The 17,473-nt window shown below is 44.4% G+C and overlaps 1 protein-coding gene across 2 annotated transcripts in view; it reads left to right on the top strand.

The window, feature by feature from the left end:
• The first annotated feature begins 12,685 nt into the window (after positions 1 to 12,685).
• The window catches only part of ZSWIM8 (zinc finger SWIM-type containing 8), a 59,093-nt gene continuing 54,305 nt past the window's right edge, over positions 12,686 to 17,473 (top strand). The window contains exon 1 of one of the 2 annotated variants that reach the window (XM_072340648.1): positions 12,686 to 13,474. In XM_072340648.1, coding sequence (XP_072196749.1) covers positions 13,297 to 13,474 — 178 coding nt within the window. In that variant the 5' untranslated portion in view covers positions 12,686 to 13,296. The remainder of the gene's footprint in view (positions 13,475 to 17,473) is intronic. The other variant, XM_072340647.1, reaches the window with a different exon arrangement.

Genomic DNA, 17,473 nt, shown 5'->3' with positions numbered 1-17,473 from the left:
TTGTCACCACGAAAGCTGTGAGAATTACTGTAGTTAACATTCTGTGAGTCCTGCATGAGCCAGGAGGAAGGGAGGAAGCATCTCACCTGGTTTTACACCTTATTTGTGCTAAGCAAACTTGCAGACATGCTTCTGAGTTGTCCTAACCTGTTTCAGAACATCACTGTTTCTCTTTGCGGCCCAAACCAAACTCACATGCTTTGCCACCAGGGCTTACTGGAATCATCTGATCAGAAGACCAGCACTTGGCTGCTCCAGAGTTGCATTTTGTACCTGATGTTGGCCAGCAGCAGACATTTCAAAGGACAGTGCACGTGCGTTTGTACTGAACAAGTTTTAACAGCCTTTTTCTTTTTTTTTTTTTTCTGGGAAATTTTGTTCTCGGACCATTTGTGTTAATTACTTGCGTTACCATCGCTGTTCAAACTGAAGGTTCTGGTACTTGTCCCTCCAGGTGTTGCTCAAACTCTATATGCTATACTTTAATGATTTTTTTTTTTTCTGAAGTATCAGTGTTTATATCCCGAACCTAAAAAAACCAAGCACACTGTTTATTGTAAACATCCTTTGTCTTTCACATGAATGTTTAATCTATTATTTAATCCAGCTAAGCTCTGCAGCCTCAGTATTTTCTGACAACGAGAACTAATATAATTTCATTCTCCACAGGACATTTTTCTTCTTATAGATCCTGAATGAATTGCCTTTTTTTCCACCAAATCCCATCTATCCTTCTGTTCTCAACTATGAGAGGAAATAAGAGGCCTTGCTTTATATTGTTGTCCATTACACTACAAACAGTCTTTTGAAAACCATGGCTTCCCTGTCTCTCTTCAGTCCAAACTGCCTAGGTACCGGATAACATACGAGCTGTCTCTCCATGCCTTCCCTTTCTGCTGGGTCTTTAAGCTTTGGTAACCAGAACTGAAAACAGTTTGTGAGGGGAAGATGTGCCATCTGCTGATTACTTTCAGTATTTTCAGTAGTGGGCAATGCTGTAGGTATTCAGTGCTATATGTGTATTATGTGTATATGCTAGCTTTGAACTTGCCAATGTGGTTCTAGTGGCAGCCCATCTACAGCAAGGTGAAAACCGACTGAGGTTAATTCACCCAGTGTCTCTTGCAGGTGCAGCAGCCCCTCTGAGCTCAGTCAGCTGCTGTATGTATATCTGTGGAGCAGAACATGGCTCTGGGCAGGGGGTACCTGGTAAGCCCCCAGCAGCTTGTTGTCTGATTGAGGCTAATGCCCATACTTCCCTTCCAGGGACCAACAGGTTGGTTACTGGCATCTTTGGGGACACTTTGTGGGACAAGTTCCTGAAGTAGTGTGGTGCACGTGGGTTGAATGAGAAACAGCACCACTGTGACTGGGGAGCATTTGTTAAATAACTTGTTAAATAGTGTCTAAGGAGCACCTGTTAATGCTCCTCTTAGCCCTCTTCCTACAAGAATACCCTGGTGCTCTATGAAAGCTGACCCAGTCCTAGTGCCTTCCTGCCCTGTAGGGGCTGCATGGGAGCGCTCATCAGCCCTGTATTGACACCAGCCCATGCTTTGGCCAGTTGAAGCTGGATTAAAGATTTATCCCTCTCCCATAGCTGAATGCTTTTCAGATGATTTAGAAGAATTATGTTCCGTGCTGTAATTAATCAGGCAGATTACTCCTCTAATCCTTGTACCTTTGTAGCCGAGAATAACAAATCAGTTCCTCAAAGGTATTAGTGGAGGGATTGGTTAGGAACCACGAACGTGGGTATTTGCTGTCTCAGGGATAGGAAAACTGAGTCTGCTTTATGCATGTCTGCCTTATGTTCTGAAGCCAATTTTCTGAAGACTCTTCACTCCCAAAGTAAGTGTGGTGATCCATCAGCCACTTAAGGACACATTTTTTATGTATATGAGAGAAGGTTTTTAGTAGATGAACAGCATTGCCATACATAACATCATCTTGATAGCTTTTCTGGGAGCTCCTTGCAGCTCGAGGATGTGGGTATGGGAATAGAACACTCACTGGTGGTAACCAGCCTGGAACTGCTCCCAGTGGGACGAGGCACTGTGACCTGGAGCAATGGCTCAGGCTATGTTTTTACTTAATCAAGAAAATATTTAATTCCCCACATCAAGAAGGAACATTCATTCAGCCCACTCAGTCCTATTAAAACCTCTTTCTACTAACAAGGGCCTGAGTAGCTCTGAAATCAGTCTAGAGCCAAAACTGTCACGTCTCCTGGATCGAAACCAATGACTCACAAGATATGCTAATAAATTAATTGTGCTGTGACTGTGTGGGGCTCTGTTTTATTTTTGGTACAGGAACCTGTTCCAAGGGCAGGTTTTAGATTTTTTTTTTTAGCGCTGAATTATGCTAATTAAATTTTTGTATTAATGTTATTTCTAGAGGAGCTTTAATGTGTGAAAGAATGTTGCAAAGCCAGTGATCCTATTAGCTACCATTAAAATGCAACACAACAGCTCTTCAAATGCCACATTTTGTGGCCACTTGGAACAGGTGGAGGGCATCTGCAGATGAACTCATGCTCAAAACGAACAGGATTTGATATATCAGCTTCTTAATTCATTGCTATTATCGATCTGTACATGTTCCTTTTGAACAAACTTGTTCAGCATGGTTTTGTCTCATTTGACGCTAGGATTCATCTATCACCAAGTGAAAGACCAAAGCCAGATTTTGGATAAGTGGAAGCAGGAGGAATGAAACACAATCTGACTGAGAAACCAATGTGAGAACACTGTTCTTCTCTCCTTTTCCACCCTCTCCTCCAAGCTGAAATTGAATTGCTCTATAAAAGGTCTGTTTAGAAAAGCAACTCACTGACTGCTCCAGTGCCTTTCTCAAGTTGTTAGGGTTAGACTGGGGTTTGATGTGGTGATGGCTGCAGACATGAAATATTATAGCATATAATTTCTTGTGTATGCTGTCTCCAGCCTCCTGTTGAGAACCATTGTGCACTCGCTGAGGAGAGCTGTTTGTGGTTAACACCTCCCTTGCTTCATGTTTGACTTTGAGGTTTTCTACACCTACACGTTTCTGCTTCTGCTTGTGTGAAGCTTGAGAGCTCATGCCTGAGGTTTTGCAAGAGTGTCTAGTGTGCACATATCAGTGGGCAATGCAGAGTTATGGGCATTTTTGTGGCCTTAGGCACTGTTTCATCAAGTAAGCTCCAAAGCACATGCTTACCAAAAGAGATGTGGTGCTACTGTGACATCAGCCAAAGAAAAGGCCTTGTTTCTCCTGTTTGTATCTTTGCAGGCCTTCACACGGACATCAGGGCAGTTTTAGCTCAAAGGGCCAAGCAGGAAAGAGCTGTAACCCAGTGCTGTATTCACGGTGACTTGTTGCCCAACAGGAGAAACAAACCGACAGGAATTAAATATGCATTCAGTGAATCCTGCTGTGAAGTGTTAGTTAACATGCCAACATCTCACGGCCACATCAGCCCATGGATCAGGATCCAGCAGTGTGGAGCTGTCAGGTATTTCCATTAGAAGAGATCATGCAGAGAGTTGCTGTCACAGTTGCATGACATTCTAGCCTGGGCAGTGGACCCTCCTCACTGTGAAGGTAAAGACTGTGGGAGAGATTGGTGGTGGAAATGTAACTGGAGAGCTTGGCTGAAACCCATTAAAAAGTTTACATTTCTCTATTTCCTTCTCAAAAATAGAACAAAATCCCCTTGGAACAACAACAAAAAACAACCCAAAGCACCAAACTGCTTCTTTGCAGTTTAGTTAATCTGCTTTGTTTAAAATTGAGCTGTACGCAAAGAGGAAAATGTGCTATTTCTTTACTCTTTTCCCACTCCCCGCCTGCATGTACAGGCTTGCTAGAAGGAAAGTAGGATTACAACCACTGATTGTGGGATGCAGACCTGTTTAAGAGAGGGCAAGTGAACTATTCAGATGATTGTACATTTTGTGTTTGTGGAACCAAGCACACCAGAGAAAAGCTTTTACTTGAGTCTGACTATTTCACTATCTCTAGCTAGACTAAGGATAGGGAGCTTCTGTGATTCAGCACAACTTTTAAGATCTAAGAGAAACCCTTTAAACTCTCTAAATATTTAAGCCAAAGCTGGGTTGATTAAGACTTGAGAAATCTTTATTGTTATAACATGCCTTGTCTTTGCGATTACAGGGGCTTATCATTTCTATTTGGGCTGATGAAACTTTGCTTCCATGTGGTAGGCAGAGGGGATGCACCGTTTGTATTGGGTGGCTCTGCTCAGTTCTAGCAGGAGAGAGTCCTTTTGTACAAGATGCCAGATGAAATGCAGTGCATGCTTTTATTCATTAAATTCATACTATTTATTCTCAATAAATATAACTTGCTAGATTCAACATCAATTGAGAGAGCAATGGTCATGATAGAATTACACAAATCTATTTTTCTTACCCAGAGAAGATGTGAGGTTACTTAGGGAACTGCATTAAAGCTTTGGATAGCAAATACACAGGAATTTGTCACAGCCTTTTGCAGGTACATGACTGAAAATGGAGATCTGCCTAAAACAGAGAGCAGCCTCTGAGTCAGCTCATAGAACAAACAGCTGTCAGTACCTGTCACAGTCTGGCCACATACTCAGAGAAGAAAGCCAAAAATAGAAGCGGCTGATGTAGTCTAGGATCCCTAAATCTCCTAGAGGAGGAGGAGTCCAATTCAAATTGCTTCCTGGATGGATATGGTCTATGACATCTGCAGGATAAAAAAAAAGGATGAGAATCCACATTATTTTAACAGCCAACCAGTTTGTTTTATAGAGCACTCTACAGTAGACCTTACTTTGTCAGTTAGGTTTAAGACAAAGTACTTTCTCTCTTGCTTCCTACTGAAACAGCAAAGGGAGAGCCAGGTACAGCAGCCCACGTAATTCTCAGTCATTGCATCTTGCGTGGTATTTTTATTAGTGTCTCCTCCAAATGCACAAAGGAGACCAGTTAAACTTTACACAGTGTAAAATGCACTGACCCTCACCTGCACTTTGGCGTGCAAAACTTTTTTCTTAAATGGAGTGCTGGTGTGTGGTCATGGTGACAGTGCTTTTTGTAGGAGAAAATCACACATTATATAGCCTTCACATTGTTAGACTTCTGATGGGACAGAACATTAATTACATTTCTAAATAAAAATCCTCACATCTCTAACTCTGAAGTTGTATTACTGTTCTGAGGAATATCTGTGCAGGAACAGGCAGACTATTTTACTGTCCATTAAATGTTGTATAGTGTAGTAATTGCACCTCAGATTCATCTGTTATTCCTATATTTAAGCATTAATGTACCTCATCTTTATATTTTGAAAGACTGAAGTGTTAAGACACCTACAGTGCAAACGTTACTATGGCCAGTTATATGTGAAGCTGTGGGTTTTGTGGCATGTGGAAAGTTTCCTCTCCTGAAGATGCACAAAGCTTGTAAATGCAGCACAGCAAGGTTGCTCTAAGTGGCTGAATTATTTCAGCTAGCCAAGATCTGCTTACATGCTTTGTAGAATAGTGTCTATTGGTCTTGATGTGAAGAGATAGACATCCTTTTTTTTCCCCAGCACTGAGCACTCTCAACAACACCTACAGAAACTGGCTTCTACGGCAAAGGCATGGTGAGAGTCAGCTACAGTAACCCTCTTTTTTTCCCCCCTTTTCTATTGATTACCATTTTTTGATTGCTAAAACTGCAGATTGATAGAGAAGGAGTTCCATATTTAGAAGCTTTGCTTATGTATTTCTTGGCAGACCGAAACAAAACTAAGCTAGGGAATTAATAGCTCCTTTTCAGAATTTTTAGGAAGCGTTCAAGTCTGTAACATTGCTAGTTAGGGTAATAGTCCCTCTAAATGAACTGACTTAACAATTGCTCTGTTTCTGTAAATGCACAATCAAACATATTACCTACAAAACACAGATTATTGCTTTCATTTTTTTTTCCACTGTAGCTGTGGAGATGTCCAAATGTGGTCTCAACTTCAAAAGAAGAGCCAGCAGCGTAGCAGTTGCTTTCTCTGAGAACTGAAGGACATCATCCCTTTTCAGTTCCTTTTGTGTTAATTCTTCTCCTTTCATTTATCTGTGAATTTATATTGCATGTGAGATATCACTAGACAGCTTGGTAATGGCAGAAAGAGCAAAGCATGAGAAGGAAAACTTTTGGTCCTGTAGATTATTGCAAAGGGAATAAGAATCTGTAGCTGCAATCGGCAACATGCAGGAGGGCAGACTGATTATGCTCAGTGATCCTTATAGGCATTGTTATCTCTAAGCTGCATCTTATGCTTTCTGAGGCATAATTGTTGTGTTCATACATGAGATCTTAGCTGTAATTGTAGTCTCTTGCATTACAACAATAATTTTCACAGCTATTGCAAAGTGTTCCTTTAATGACCCCATTTTCCATATATGGACCAATGACTCATCTCACAAATAGTAAATTCATTATTTAATAAAGCTTCAATATCAGGCATATGGTCCAGTTATATAAGATTCCAAATAGAGAACCAGTGATGCTGCCAGTTCAGATTCTCCTCTGATAAGGATTAGCCCAAAACTGGAAACTACTCAATCCAAATGGACAAAGCTTTTTTTCTCCAGAGCTTTTGGTTCCTCAGGGTAGCTTTGTTTCAGCTTCATGGTATTCCATGTCTGGGGAAGCTATGTGCATTTTGCACAGGCACTTGTGCACTAGACACAGAGCAATGGAAACAAGCTGTGTGCTCTCTTTTCTAATGTGCTAAGACACTATCTGCTCCATCTCTTCTCTAATTCCAGTGCTGTGAAATAAGCATCAGTGGTAGCTGGTTGCGATTTATGTGGAGATATTTATTCTTAATAGCAATGGCTATATCATGAAACAGTAATCTTCTGGGAGAAGTGATTTTGCAAAACAGACCATCACTTTTCAAGGAACAGGAATTTAAGATACAAAATCGTATCAGCCATTTTCCATAGTGTCATAGAGTCTGAGCACAAGAATCTATTCTTCTGCACATTCTGTATTTTACTGGAAACAGAGCCATATGTGTGCTTTGAAAATGTGCCTTTGCTTGTCATTTCTGACTGCATTACTGCAAGCGAAAAGGCAACAAAATCTTGCAGAGTCAGAATGTTGCTGAACAGCTGGGCCCCCTTGCATTAGCAGTGATAAAATCTCATGAGTGCTTTATTTTGTTATTGAGTCTGTGTTAGATTCCAGCCATAGCAAGGATGTGTTTTACTTTCCATGTGATCAGAAATAAAAACACACTGGATCTGACTTGTAGAGTACCACATGACTCATCAGTGAAAAGCAGACACTTCTGGGGTGCAGCACAGACTCTTTGATTTCTAGTCCCTGGTGAGAGCTTAAAACTGGAAACAAATGTAAGTGTTGCAATCCGGCTTCAGGGTATTTATGAATTCTTGTCTTCCCAATATGAGAAATGCTGCTTTCTGAAAATTGTGTGTAATGCAGACAAAGGAATTTTGAACAGTAATTTCACTCCTCTAAAATAAAAGAGGAATGAAAAAAGTATATCCCTGTATGGGAGAAACCATCCTAGTGGCAGCCTTGTCATCTCTGCAGGATTCCTTATTGGATTTCTTTCTTCCCAGCAGAGCACTTTTGAAACTGTCAGATACTATTTTTCATGGCCTCTTCATCAGTGCCTATAGTTTCTGTCTGTTGGGAGATCCACAAGGGAACATACATGCCTGAATCATGCAGTAAGTTGGCTGGAAAAAGATGGATGGGTGTTGATGAGCTGTGCCTTTCCAAGCCATGGCCCCAAGGACAGAGAGAAACTCACAATCACACCTGCACTCCCTCATGTTGGCCAGAGAAAGAACACACCCAGGTCTGGCCTTTGTGAGCCAGAAGTCACAGTTTTTCAGTCTTCTGAAATGTGTTTTAAGACAGAAGTGCAGATTTTCACCCTGCTTTGTTTGCCTCACTACTTTCCTCACCTTTTCCATGCATTCAGCCTGTGATGTTTTACAAAATGAAAGCAAGATTTCTTTGGAAATTTCTTCAACTTGTGTTTTCCCAGAGCTGGAAGGGGAAGGAATATGAGTGAGGGCTGTTCCAGTTGAACAGAAGTAAACATAAAGAGCTGAAGCCCATTTGTAGGTTGAAAAATGTCATATTAGCAAAGCTCTCCTTCTGTCTTCTGTCTTTTCTTGAAGCAACTTGCATTTTCTACTGGATTCAGGTAAAGCCTATCTGCTGTGTTGCATGTGATGTTGACAAAAGATATCAGTATCAGGCACCACATCTACCTGCCTATTAACACCATTCCCGGTCCTACAACAGGTCATGTTGAGATGTAGAACCTTACCCATAGTTATTTTCTTCATCCCTTGACAAAATCTGTTTTGTTTCTTAGCGTGCACTTCTTTCATCTCATTTTTCCTATCAAAACACACTTCAAAACTCCAGCTGTATGTTTAGATTCTTTTAGACCACCACAGTATTCTGAACCATTTTTCCTCACCAGGAAAGCACTGTTCTTGCAGGTGAAAGCCTTCTTTCATGCAGCATTCCATAAGGCACTGTGAAACCTTCAGGTATTTCAGCTTTCTTACAGCTCATGACCTAGAATCCTATTGATGTGAACAGTCAAGACTCCCATGATCTGTGTGTGCCTCTCTCTAACTATTGCTGATGCTGTGCACTAACAGGTCACAGTACAAATGTGTGTGTGCGCAATAAATCCCTTGGAAAGAGATCCAATTGGACAGCAATGCAGGACAACTTTTCTGCCATATTAGCCAAAGTGTATGAGACAGAACTTATCATGCTGTGCTACAGCATATTGCCTGGTACCTGGTTTGTTTGCTGTCATGCACCTGCCCCTCAGCTGACTGCTCTACATGATGTTGGCTTTGTAGCACTGCAAGGATGTGTGTGGTAGATCCCTTGGAAGGAGAACCAGTTTTAGCCACTACCTGGGAAACTTGGGAGAAGCATCAAGCCCAGTATCAGTACGTCACTTATACACTGACCAGACACTAAAAGGGTGAAAAACAGGAAAAGCCTTTTTTATCTTCTTGTTTTCTGCCAGTGATCAGCCTGGAAGAAGCAGCAGCAACCAGTGGTAAAAGGCTTCATTTTGTTACATGAAATTCTGTGCCCACTGCAGAAATTCAGCCTGTCCTTATATCTGCTGATCTATTTCAGAGCTGTTGCCAGCTGCATCAGCCAGAGGAAGTCCAGTGGAAGGTGTATGAAGTACCTGGGGCAGGATAGTACTCTCTGCCACACTAAGGCTGGGGAGCAAGGACGGTGGGCACTCACTGCCAAGATGGCCAGGCCAGGGAGCTGTGGCTGTGGCACCAGTTTGGGAACACAAGTACACAGACAGAAGTGGTGGGAGTGGAGAGCCTGAGAGACTCTGCTTGGCATAGCGCCTGGCACTTGGCAGAACACCCAGAAACACTCCAAGACAAAACAGAACAATTCCAAATCCCCAAATCAATGAAGGACCCACTATGCAAAGCTTTTATACCTGGAGTAGTGGCATGCATACTTTATAGGGGCAGCTTCTTGTAGCTTCTGACTTGGATAGTTGAGAAATATGGGGAGCATCATCCTGTTTCTTCATAGTCACTTCTGTCATGGTATTCTTGACTTCTTCCTTTCCATGGGAGGATTCAGATAGTCCTTCAACTTCAGGAGTCCCAAATGCTGCCCCAGAGGATCCTTGTTTCCTGAATTTAGGAATTATTTGTGCATCTTAGTTTAAGAAGTGCTAATCTTCCTCATGCCATGAAACAGAATAATCCACTATTGACAGTCCTTCTGTGAGCCTAGCTTAGAACCTGTGCTCTGTGTTGGTTCAAGTCCCTAAGGTCTCTATATGAGATTCTGCAGCAAACTGCATCTTTCTTCAAATTTCCTTGCTGTCCCAAGCACAGGAATTCCCTCCTCCCAGAATCAAACAACTCTCGTACCCCTGTCCCATAGGATGGCTGTGGATTGTGTCTGAGGAAAATTATCTTTTATCAGAAGGATAAAGAAAATGATCAGATTTGCATTCTTCACTGTGATCTACTGCTGTTTCCACCCCACCTATAACTTTGGGTCAGATTTGAGTTGATCGGCAGGTCAGTGCTTTTGTTTGTAATGGCAACTATTGCATTGCATTTTCAGGTAGTCTCAATTGAAGTCATTTGATAGGAGGTGAACAAAACCCAAACTCTGGTAAATTCTTAAGTGAGAAGGTACCACCTCTAAATCTGCTTTAAAAAATAAGAGATATTCAGGTTCCTAAGCTTCATCTCACTGATGAGGGGAAAAGGACAATAACCTCTGGGTGAGACTGAAATACCAAGCATGGAGAATGTTGGGGGTACCAGCTGGGGTCACAGTGATAAAGGTACTACTGCAGACCCCTCTGGAGAACTTTTCATCAGTAAGGTCAGCATGTGATGCCCTGCTGTGGTGCTTTTGAGGATATTAACTATCCAATCATTTCTGTCTTCGTGGAACCGTGGTCTAAACATTTTGATTTCACACAACTAGGGGCAGAGCAGTTTGCTGGAAGCTCTAAATCCCCTTCTACCTACTATCATTCTCTGCCTGCCCCTCTGCACACAGTAAAAAGGGACTGAGCACAGTAATTACCTAATTGCCTGACTAAGTGTTGTTATCTTACAGGGTAATTACATCTATTGTTAATTAATAGTAATTTTCACTTGCTGAAAAACAGGTTCTGTATGTCTGTGGGCTCCCCCCCTTCTCCCCAAAGGAAGAGTTTAAATTTCAGTGCTTCTGAATTGATTTTATAGGTATTAATACATATGTTCTTGTGTAACTGACTACATGACCCTTCTGATGCCATACGTACATATGCATGAGCATAAATTAGCTCTTCCTATAAAGTTCAAATGTATACAGCCAGCCTGCTCGCAAAAAATGATCTGAGGGAAAAACAACACCACCACAGGAAGCTTACTAATGTGAGAGTTTATTTAGCTAATAATGATTCCTGTAAAATGGCAGGCAGTGAGTACATTTCTCGCCTATCTGTTACCTCAGATATCTCCTCAGGAACATCCCTTAAAGGAATTGTGCAAGTATTTTAAGCCCAGCAGCTTTGGACAACAGCACATTAAATTAGATGAAGTCTTAGAGGAAGATTTGAGAATTAAGAAGCTGTGGAGTGCTCCCATTTTCCCTACTGGTAGGAAGCACTGAGGGATCCAACACTTATACAGGTAAAAAATGCAACTGATGCACATTTTATTGATATGTATTTTTGTGTTTGAGATCTTAAATACTAAAGCAGCAAGCGTTACATATGTAGGAACACATCATGTCAAAGTTTCCCCTAGGACAACATTATCTTTTAAGGCCCACTAAGAGGATCCATCACTAAACATAGGGGGATTTTTTGTTCCTGTTTGAGAGCTGAAGTGAACTACGCTGAATGACTGATTGATCTGAGACGCTTCATTTTCTCCCAGCCCTAGGATACCTGTTTCTTCATTCTGTTTTCCCTAGCTCTTCTTCCCCCCCCCCCCCCCTTTTTTTTTCCCCTATCATTTGCATGTTTCCCTCTGTACAGACAGGGAGACGCAGGTGCAGCCTGTGGTTGCTCAGCTGATGCTCACTCAGTTTACAGAAAGAACTCAGCCTTTGTTTTTTCACTCATCTACTCTCACAGCGGAACAGATCTCAAAATAAAATAGAACTTCAGAAAAAGCTGAAACAAAAGCTTTCAACACAGCCATAGGGAAACCTTGCGTGACTCCTTACGTAACGGGATGTGGAGTACTTTCTCATTAGTAACTTCAGAGTTGCTCAGGCTCCCCTGGCTCCCAACACCTGCCTGGTTTCCGAGTGCAGTGCATTTTGGCTGCTATTTCTGAAAGCTGCTCTTCCAGTTTATGGCTGCACGAGGAAATAAAGCAGGAGGGGAACGGTGCTTTCTCTTTACTTAGCCTCCTTTCCTAAACATCTTATAAAGGCAATAAGAGGAAATGGCACCGGGAAGCTTCCTGCTCTCTGACCTACTCTAGATGCGTGCAGCTGTTCTTTCCCCCTCGCACAACCTCTGTTCGCTCTGGGGCCCAGCGCTTCACTTCAGCACGAGCCGTGCTTTCCCGCTGTGGCTGTGCAGGGACGGCCGAAGCGCTGGGCCTTTTCCTCGTGACCCCGTTCGCTCTGCGGGAGCGTTCTGAGATAAGCCGGTCCCCTCTCAGCAGCAGCTCTCTCTCGCCGAGGCACGGCTGCCGCGCTACCGCCGCCCGTTCACGCGCTGTACGGCTCTGCCCCGGCCCGGCCCTGGCTGCCCGCGCGGCCACGGCGATCGGCGACGGCACGGGACGCCGCCCGCCTCCATCCCCTCCCGGCCGCCGCGGCCCGGCACGCCCCACGCGCCCGCCCGGCGGCGGAAGCCGGAAGCGCGGCGGCGGAAGCGGGTCTCAGCTGGCGGGGGGGTGTCGCAGGTGAAGCTGGGAAGCGCGGAGCCATCTTGGTGCCTGCGCCGGGCAGGGACTCGCCGCCGCCGCCGCGCCAGGACAGCGAACCGCCGCCGGGCCGGGCACGGGGGGGCGTCCGCGCGCGGGGCGCTGCCGGCCGCGGGCCCCGAGAGCCGCGGAGCTCCGGCCGCGACGGGAGCGGCACCGCGCCGCCTCTGCCCGCCCGCCGGCCCCCGGCGCCGGGCTCTCCCCGCCCGCGCCCCCATGAGGCCGAAGCCGCCGCCCGCCGCCCGCCCGCGCCGGTGACGAGCCGCCGGGAGGTCGCGCTGCCCCCAACGCGGGCGCCCCGGCCCCGCCGAGCCCCCTCCTTCCGTCGGCTGCTCGGGCTCACCGCCCCCGGGGGGCGTTCCTGAGGTGCGGCGGGCGGGGGGAGGCCCGGTCCCGGCGGGGCTTCGCCCTGAGAGTGAGACAAGCACCAGCGCGGGGAGCCCCGGCCGTTGTGCGGCCGCTGCGGGTCCGAACGTGGGGCTCCTGGCGCCGGGAGCGCCGGGCTGTGACAGACGCGCACCTTCCCGGGCTGGAAGCGCCTCTCTGCGTAGCGGCCGCCCGTCGGGGTCGGACACACTCTGTGGACATGAGCGTTTTTTAAACTTTTTTTAAGAACTCGTTCTCTGGGATTTTTACACGCAGCCCTTTCGCTTGCGTCGGTTTCCTGCTTCTCCCGCTTCAAGGCAGCGTTTGCTCTGTTCTTCCTGGTACCGTAGCACGGGGATCTGAACGGAACTGACAGGTACTCCAGGAGCCTTCCAGTCCATCCACCTGTTAAAGCCAGCAGCTCCTCTTCCTTCTTCTTCTTTTTTTCCCCGTGTCGCCCGTTGGATGTGATGGAACTCATGTTTGCCGAGTGGGAGGACGGGGAGAGGTTCTCCTTCGAGGACTCTGATCACTTCGAGGAGGACTCCCTTTGTTCCTTCATCTCAGAGGCAGAAAGCCTTTGCCAGAACTGGAGAGGATGGCGGAAGCAATCAGCCGGACCCAATTCTCCCACTGTCAAAATGAAAGGTGAGATCGCCTGCCGTCCTCGGGAGTGCTGAGGACACGTGGTGGCAGCGCTGCGAGGCGCTGGGGGCGAGGAGAGCGGAAGGTGCGAGGAGAAGGTGGTGTGGGGTGGCTGCGAGGGCAGCTCTGACCGCGGGCTGAGATGAGAGTTTACATGGGATCTTAATGCAAAGCGGCGTTTGGGATGAATTTTCACCTGTGCGATCTCAGTAATACCGTAATGCTGCTTTTCTGAGTGTGTTTGCTGAACTTGCTGTTGGAAATCTGAAAATAGCTTTGGTAACCAAAGCACAAACTTGTTCAGGAGTAGTTATACCCATGCTGAGTCCCAGATGCATTGATTAAATTAGAATAAGGTGTCATAAAGGTTCTTATAATTGTTATACAACTTCTCATGTTGAGGCGTATTTGTATAGAACAGTCTATTTTTCTTACCTGTTTTATTTCTATTAAAAAGAAAGCATTCTTTTGTAGTAGTAGAGCAAGAAGGCCTTGTGACTGTGACAGAGGGGCAAGCAAACCACCATGTGTCCGCTTCACAAGGGTTGCTTTATTTCCTTTCTTCTGATAGTTTTTTTTTAATAGTAGACAGGAAAAAGGCATTAGGAATTAAAAGAAATCATCTTTAAACCATTGTATAGCTGCTAATTCTCCCCCTGGTTATTTTATTTTATTTTTTAGCTGAAACACGGTTTCTCTTTTATCCTGATGCATCTTGTCCCTAAAATCCAGGTGGCGTTTGCAGAAAGAAGAGACAGGCACACAGTTAGTGGAAGTTGCACGAGTGCTCCCTACTCTTCCTTTCATCTCCTTTCTTTTCTTCCAGTCTGGTGTCAGTGCTTTTCCCATTACTGCTGGCCTTTGTGACCATAGCTGCCTTATTACTATCTCCCTGACTGAGCTGCAAAGCTTCGTTCTCTTCTGAGCAATGGCCTTATGCTGAGAGTTCAATGAATAATGAGTTGTGCTAAAATCTGACAGCGTTATGCTATGGACAGTTGACACTAGGTCGGGTCCAGAAAGTACACTGTGCATTAACCATAGGCTTTCCAGAACTGCTTAATTTTTAAACTTTTAGTGTAGGTATGTGAACTGTCTCTAGTCCCAGATATACAACTGTCTGCATCCCTTGACTAATCAGGTTTAGAGCTAAGGACAGCATGGGCATTTAAAAGAAATTAATGAAAGGAAGAAGATAGAGAAGTACTAAATGCACATCCACCTTGGATGGCTTTCGGTGTCCTGATCCCGCTGGCAGGATGTGTGGCTTTCCTATGAAACATCCTACTTGTGCAGAGGACAGACGGTGCTGCAACTGGCTTTTTGAAGCTGTGAATCCTGAGATGCTGAACTAAGGGTTGGGCACAGTAAACTTCACATTTTACTTTAAGTCTTGTGTTTGGCAACATGCTTGCAAGGAGCTGAGGTTTTGAAAACATGCTGCTGTGGAGAGACTCAAGTTCAGCAGAGGTGTATAAAACTGGTTGGTGTGAGATGTGCCGGTCAGACTGGTACTTGAACAGGTGATTGGTTTTTAGTTGCGTGATCTCCTAGGCTTTGGTATGTGATTTTGTGTTTCCTGGGCCCAGCCCAGTACCTTTGGCTCTCTTGACCAAACTGGAAAGCAAACAGCAATTGCTCCTCTATTGGCTTCCACTTGTTGCATATTAGAATGAAAAACTGCTTCAGTAGATTGTGCATTTCTGAAATTTTTGGTATCTCACTTGACGTGAGTAACAGAACTGCTGACATCCTTGTGATAACTGCAGTGATTTACACGGTACGGTGATGTTGCTGTTTGAGGTTCTGCAGACCTCTCAGCCTTCGTAGGCAAGGGTTGCATTGTTTGTACTTAATTCATATTTTTAGGCTGTATCTGTAGAGATCTAATGTGTTTGTACGAAGGTTTTGCTGTAACACAGGGAAATCTTGGGAAGTGCATCAGCGTGGATTTGTTACCTAAATAATTATTTATCCACTCTACAGATTCATGTATGATACCACTGACAGAGCACTTGCAGGTACTTTACTGTACGCAGTGTGTTGTCAGTGAGCCTGGGCTGACCTGGGACCTTTCATTGTCTGGGATCTGCTTGGATTTCAGAAAACTTGTGCAGATTTAATTATTTTTACCACCTCTTTGTGACAGAGTTTTTGTAGTCAGAAAAAGCAACATGGAGAACTTGCCAAATCCTGGGCTTGTTAGTCATACTGAGTCTTCTGAAGTGTGGTGGCTCTCAATTCGGCCTGCATGTATTTTTTTAATTGACACAGTTTACCATTTTGCAGTAGCCTGTGATGTAGCTTCCCGTGTGAACAAAAAGTGAGGTTAGGTGCAGAGTGCTTTGATTCAAAATGCTAAGGGAAACCAAGAGGAACTGCATTCTGTGAGCCTTTTCCTCCAGTCAGGCAACTCAGGCTGTGTTTTGATTTGGGATCAGTCGGGCGAGTTATGTAATAGAGAGGATTTCTAAGTTCTTCAGTTGTTTTGAGTTTGTCCTTGTGAGAGTCCAATTCGTCATTAATTAGTTGAAAGAGAATCCTCTTGAGACTGAGGGAATTGCCGCTGGCTGGGGATTGCTCTTCTTAAACAAACTAACAAACCACCATCCCCACCGCTTGCAGATTTTGTTAATTTTGCAGCTTTTTGCTTTGTGCTCAAGTGTTTCCAATATTGCCGTGTAAACTGTGGCTGGACTGGAGCTGGCTGTTTTTCTTTCATTTAATTTTCACTGAGTTTATTGTCAAGTCTTCTTATGTTACTTTCTATACAAGAGTATTCCCTTCTAATGTAGAACCGATAGTGTGAAGGAGAAGCCCATTGCGTCTCCTTTATGGGTGCCCTTGGATTTTTGACTCTTCTCAGTTTCCGCTGATTCACCTGTACTGAAATCCCAGAGCAAAGCATGTCAGTTCTGGGGAAACCAGGAGTCCTTTTGAGCTTAGCAGATAATTTTGAACTTTCATTTTAGAAATGGCTTGTTCTGATGCTGGTCTGCCTTCATTACTTGTTTTTACCTGTCTTTTCTTCTTTTTGAATGAGATAGCACTTGTAACCGATATTTGCCTGTATACATCATTGATGAGACGCACGATGTTGTACTTGCTGAAGTAAGTAATGGGCAGACATTACTCAAGTCAGTGTGAGTAGATGTCTTGAAGATCAATGTCTTCACGGTGTTTTCAGAGCCATCTGCTTCTTCAAGTTGGTTTATGGTTCCAACTCACTTTCTTCCAGTCAAGTTACATTCCACCAATGTATTACATTTCTACCAATGAAAACACCCACCTTATGTTATCTCCAATTTTCTAGATAGTCTTTTGTTTCCCAGAATCCATTATGAGAGTCAGTACGGTTCTCTGATTTTTCCTTCTCATTGTTTATAGTACTTAAATTTTTCATTGGCAATTGATGTAAACCTAGTGGTTGGGGGAGCTGGGCTTGTTTGGTTTGGAAAAGAGAAGGCTCTGGGGAGACCTGTTTGTGGCCTTCCAGTACTTGAAGGGAGGTTATAAACACGGGGTGAGGGTGGGGGAAGATGGTCTTCTTACATGGTCTGATAGTGATAGGGCAAGGGGGAATGACTTTAAATTAAAAGAGGGGATATTCAGGTTAGATGTTAGGTGGAAATTCTTTATTCAGACGGAGGGGAGACACTGGCACAGCTGCCCAGTGAGCTGTGGGTGCTTCATCCCTGAAGGTGCTCCAGGCCAGGCTGCATGGGGCCTTGAGCAGCTGATCAGGTGGGGGGCAGCCCTGCCCATGGCCATTGGTTCGAATCTAAGCTAGTCAATTATTGTGTACTTCCAAGAGTTTTGTTATCAGTTATCTTTAGATCTTCAAACTCACTACTGTGACTTTGTTTCTTCCTCAGAGCCTCCAAGTGTTTTCCCACCCTTAGTCTTTTGCAGTGTCTGGAGAATCAGTGTTTACCAAACACTTAAAAAGTTGCTGTGAATACTGTAGGATTGGTAAATAGTGTGTTCGCAACATTTTCTATT

The sequence above is a fragment of the Excalfactoria chinensis genome, chromosome 6 (genome assembly GCF_039878825.1).
Source record: "Excalfactoria chinensis isolate bCotChi1 chromosome 6, bCotChi1.hap2, whole genome shotgun sequence".
Lineage (NCBI taxonomy): Eukaryota > Metazoa > Chordata > Aves > Galliformes > Phasianidae > Excalfactoria > Excalfactoria chinensis.
This window is presented reverse-complemented; position numbering and strand designations above follow the sequence as displayed.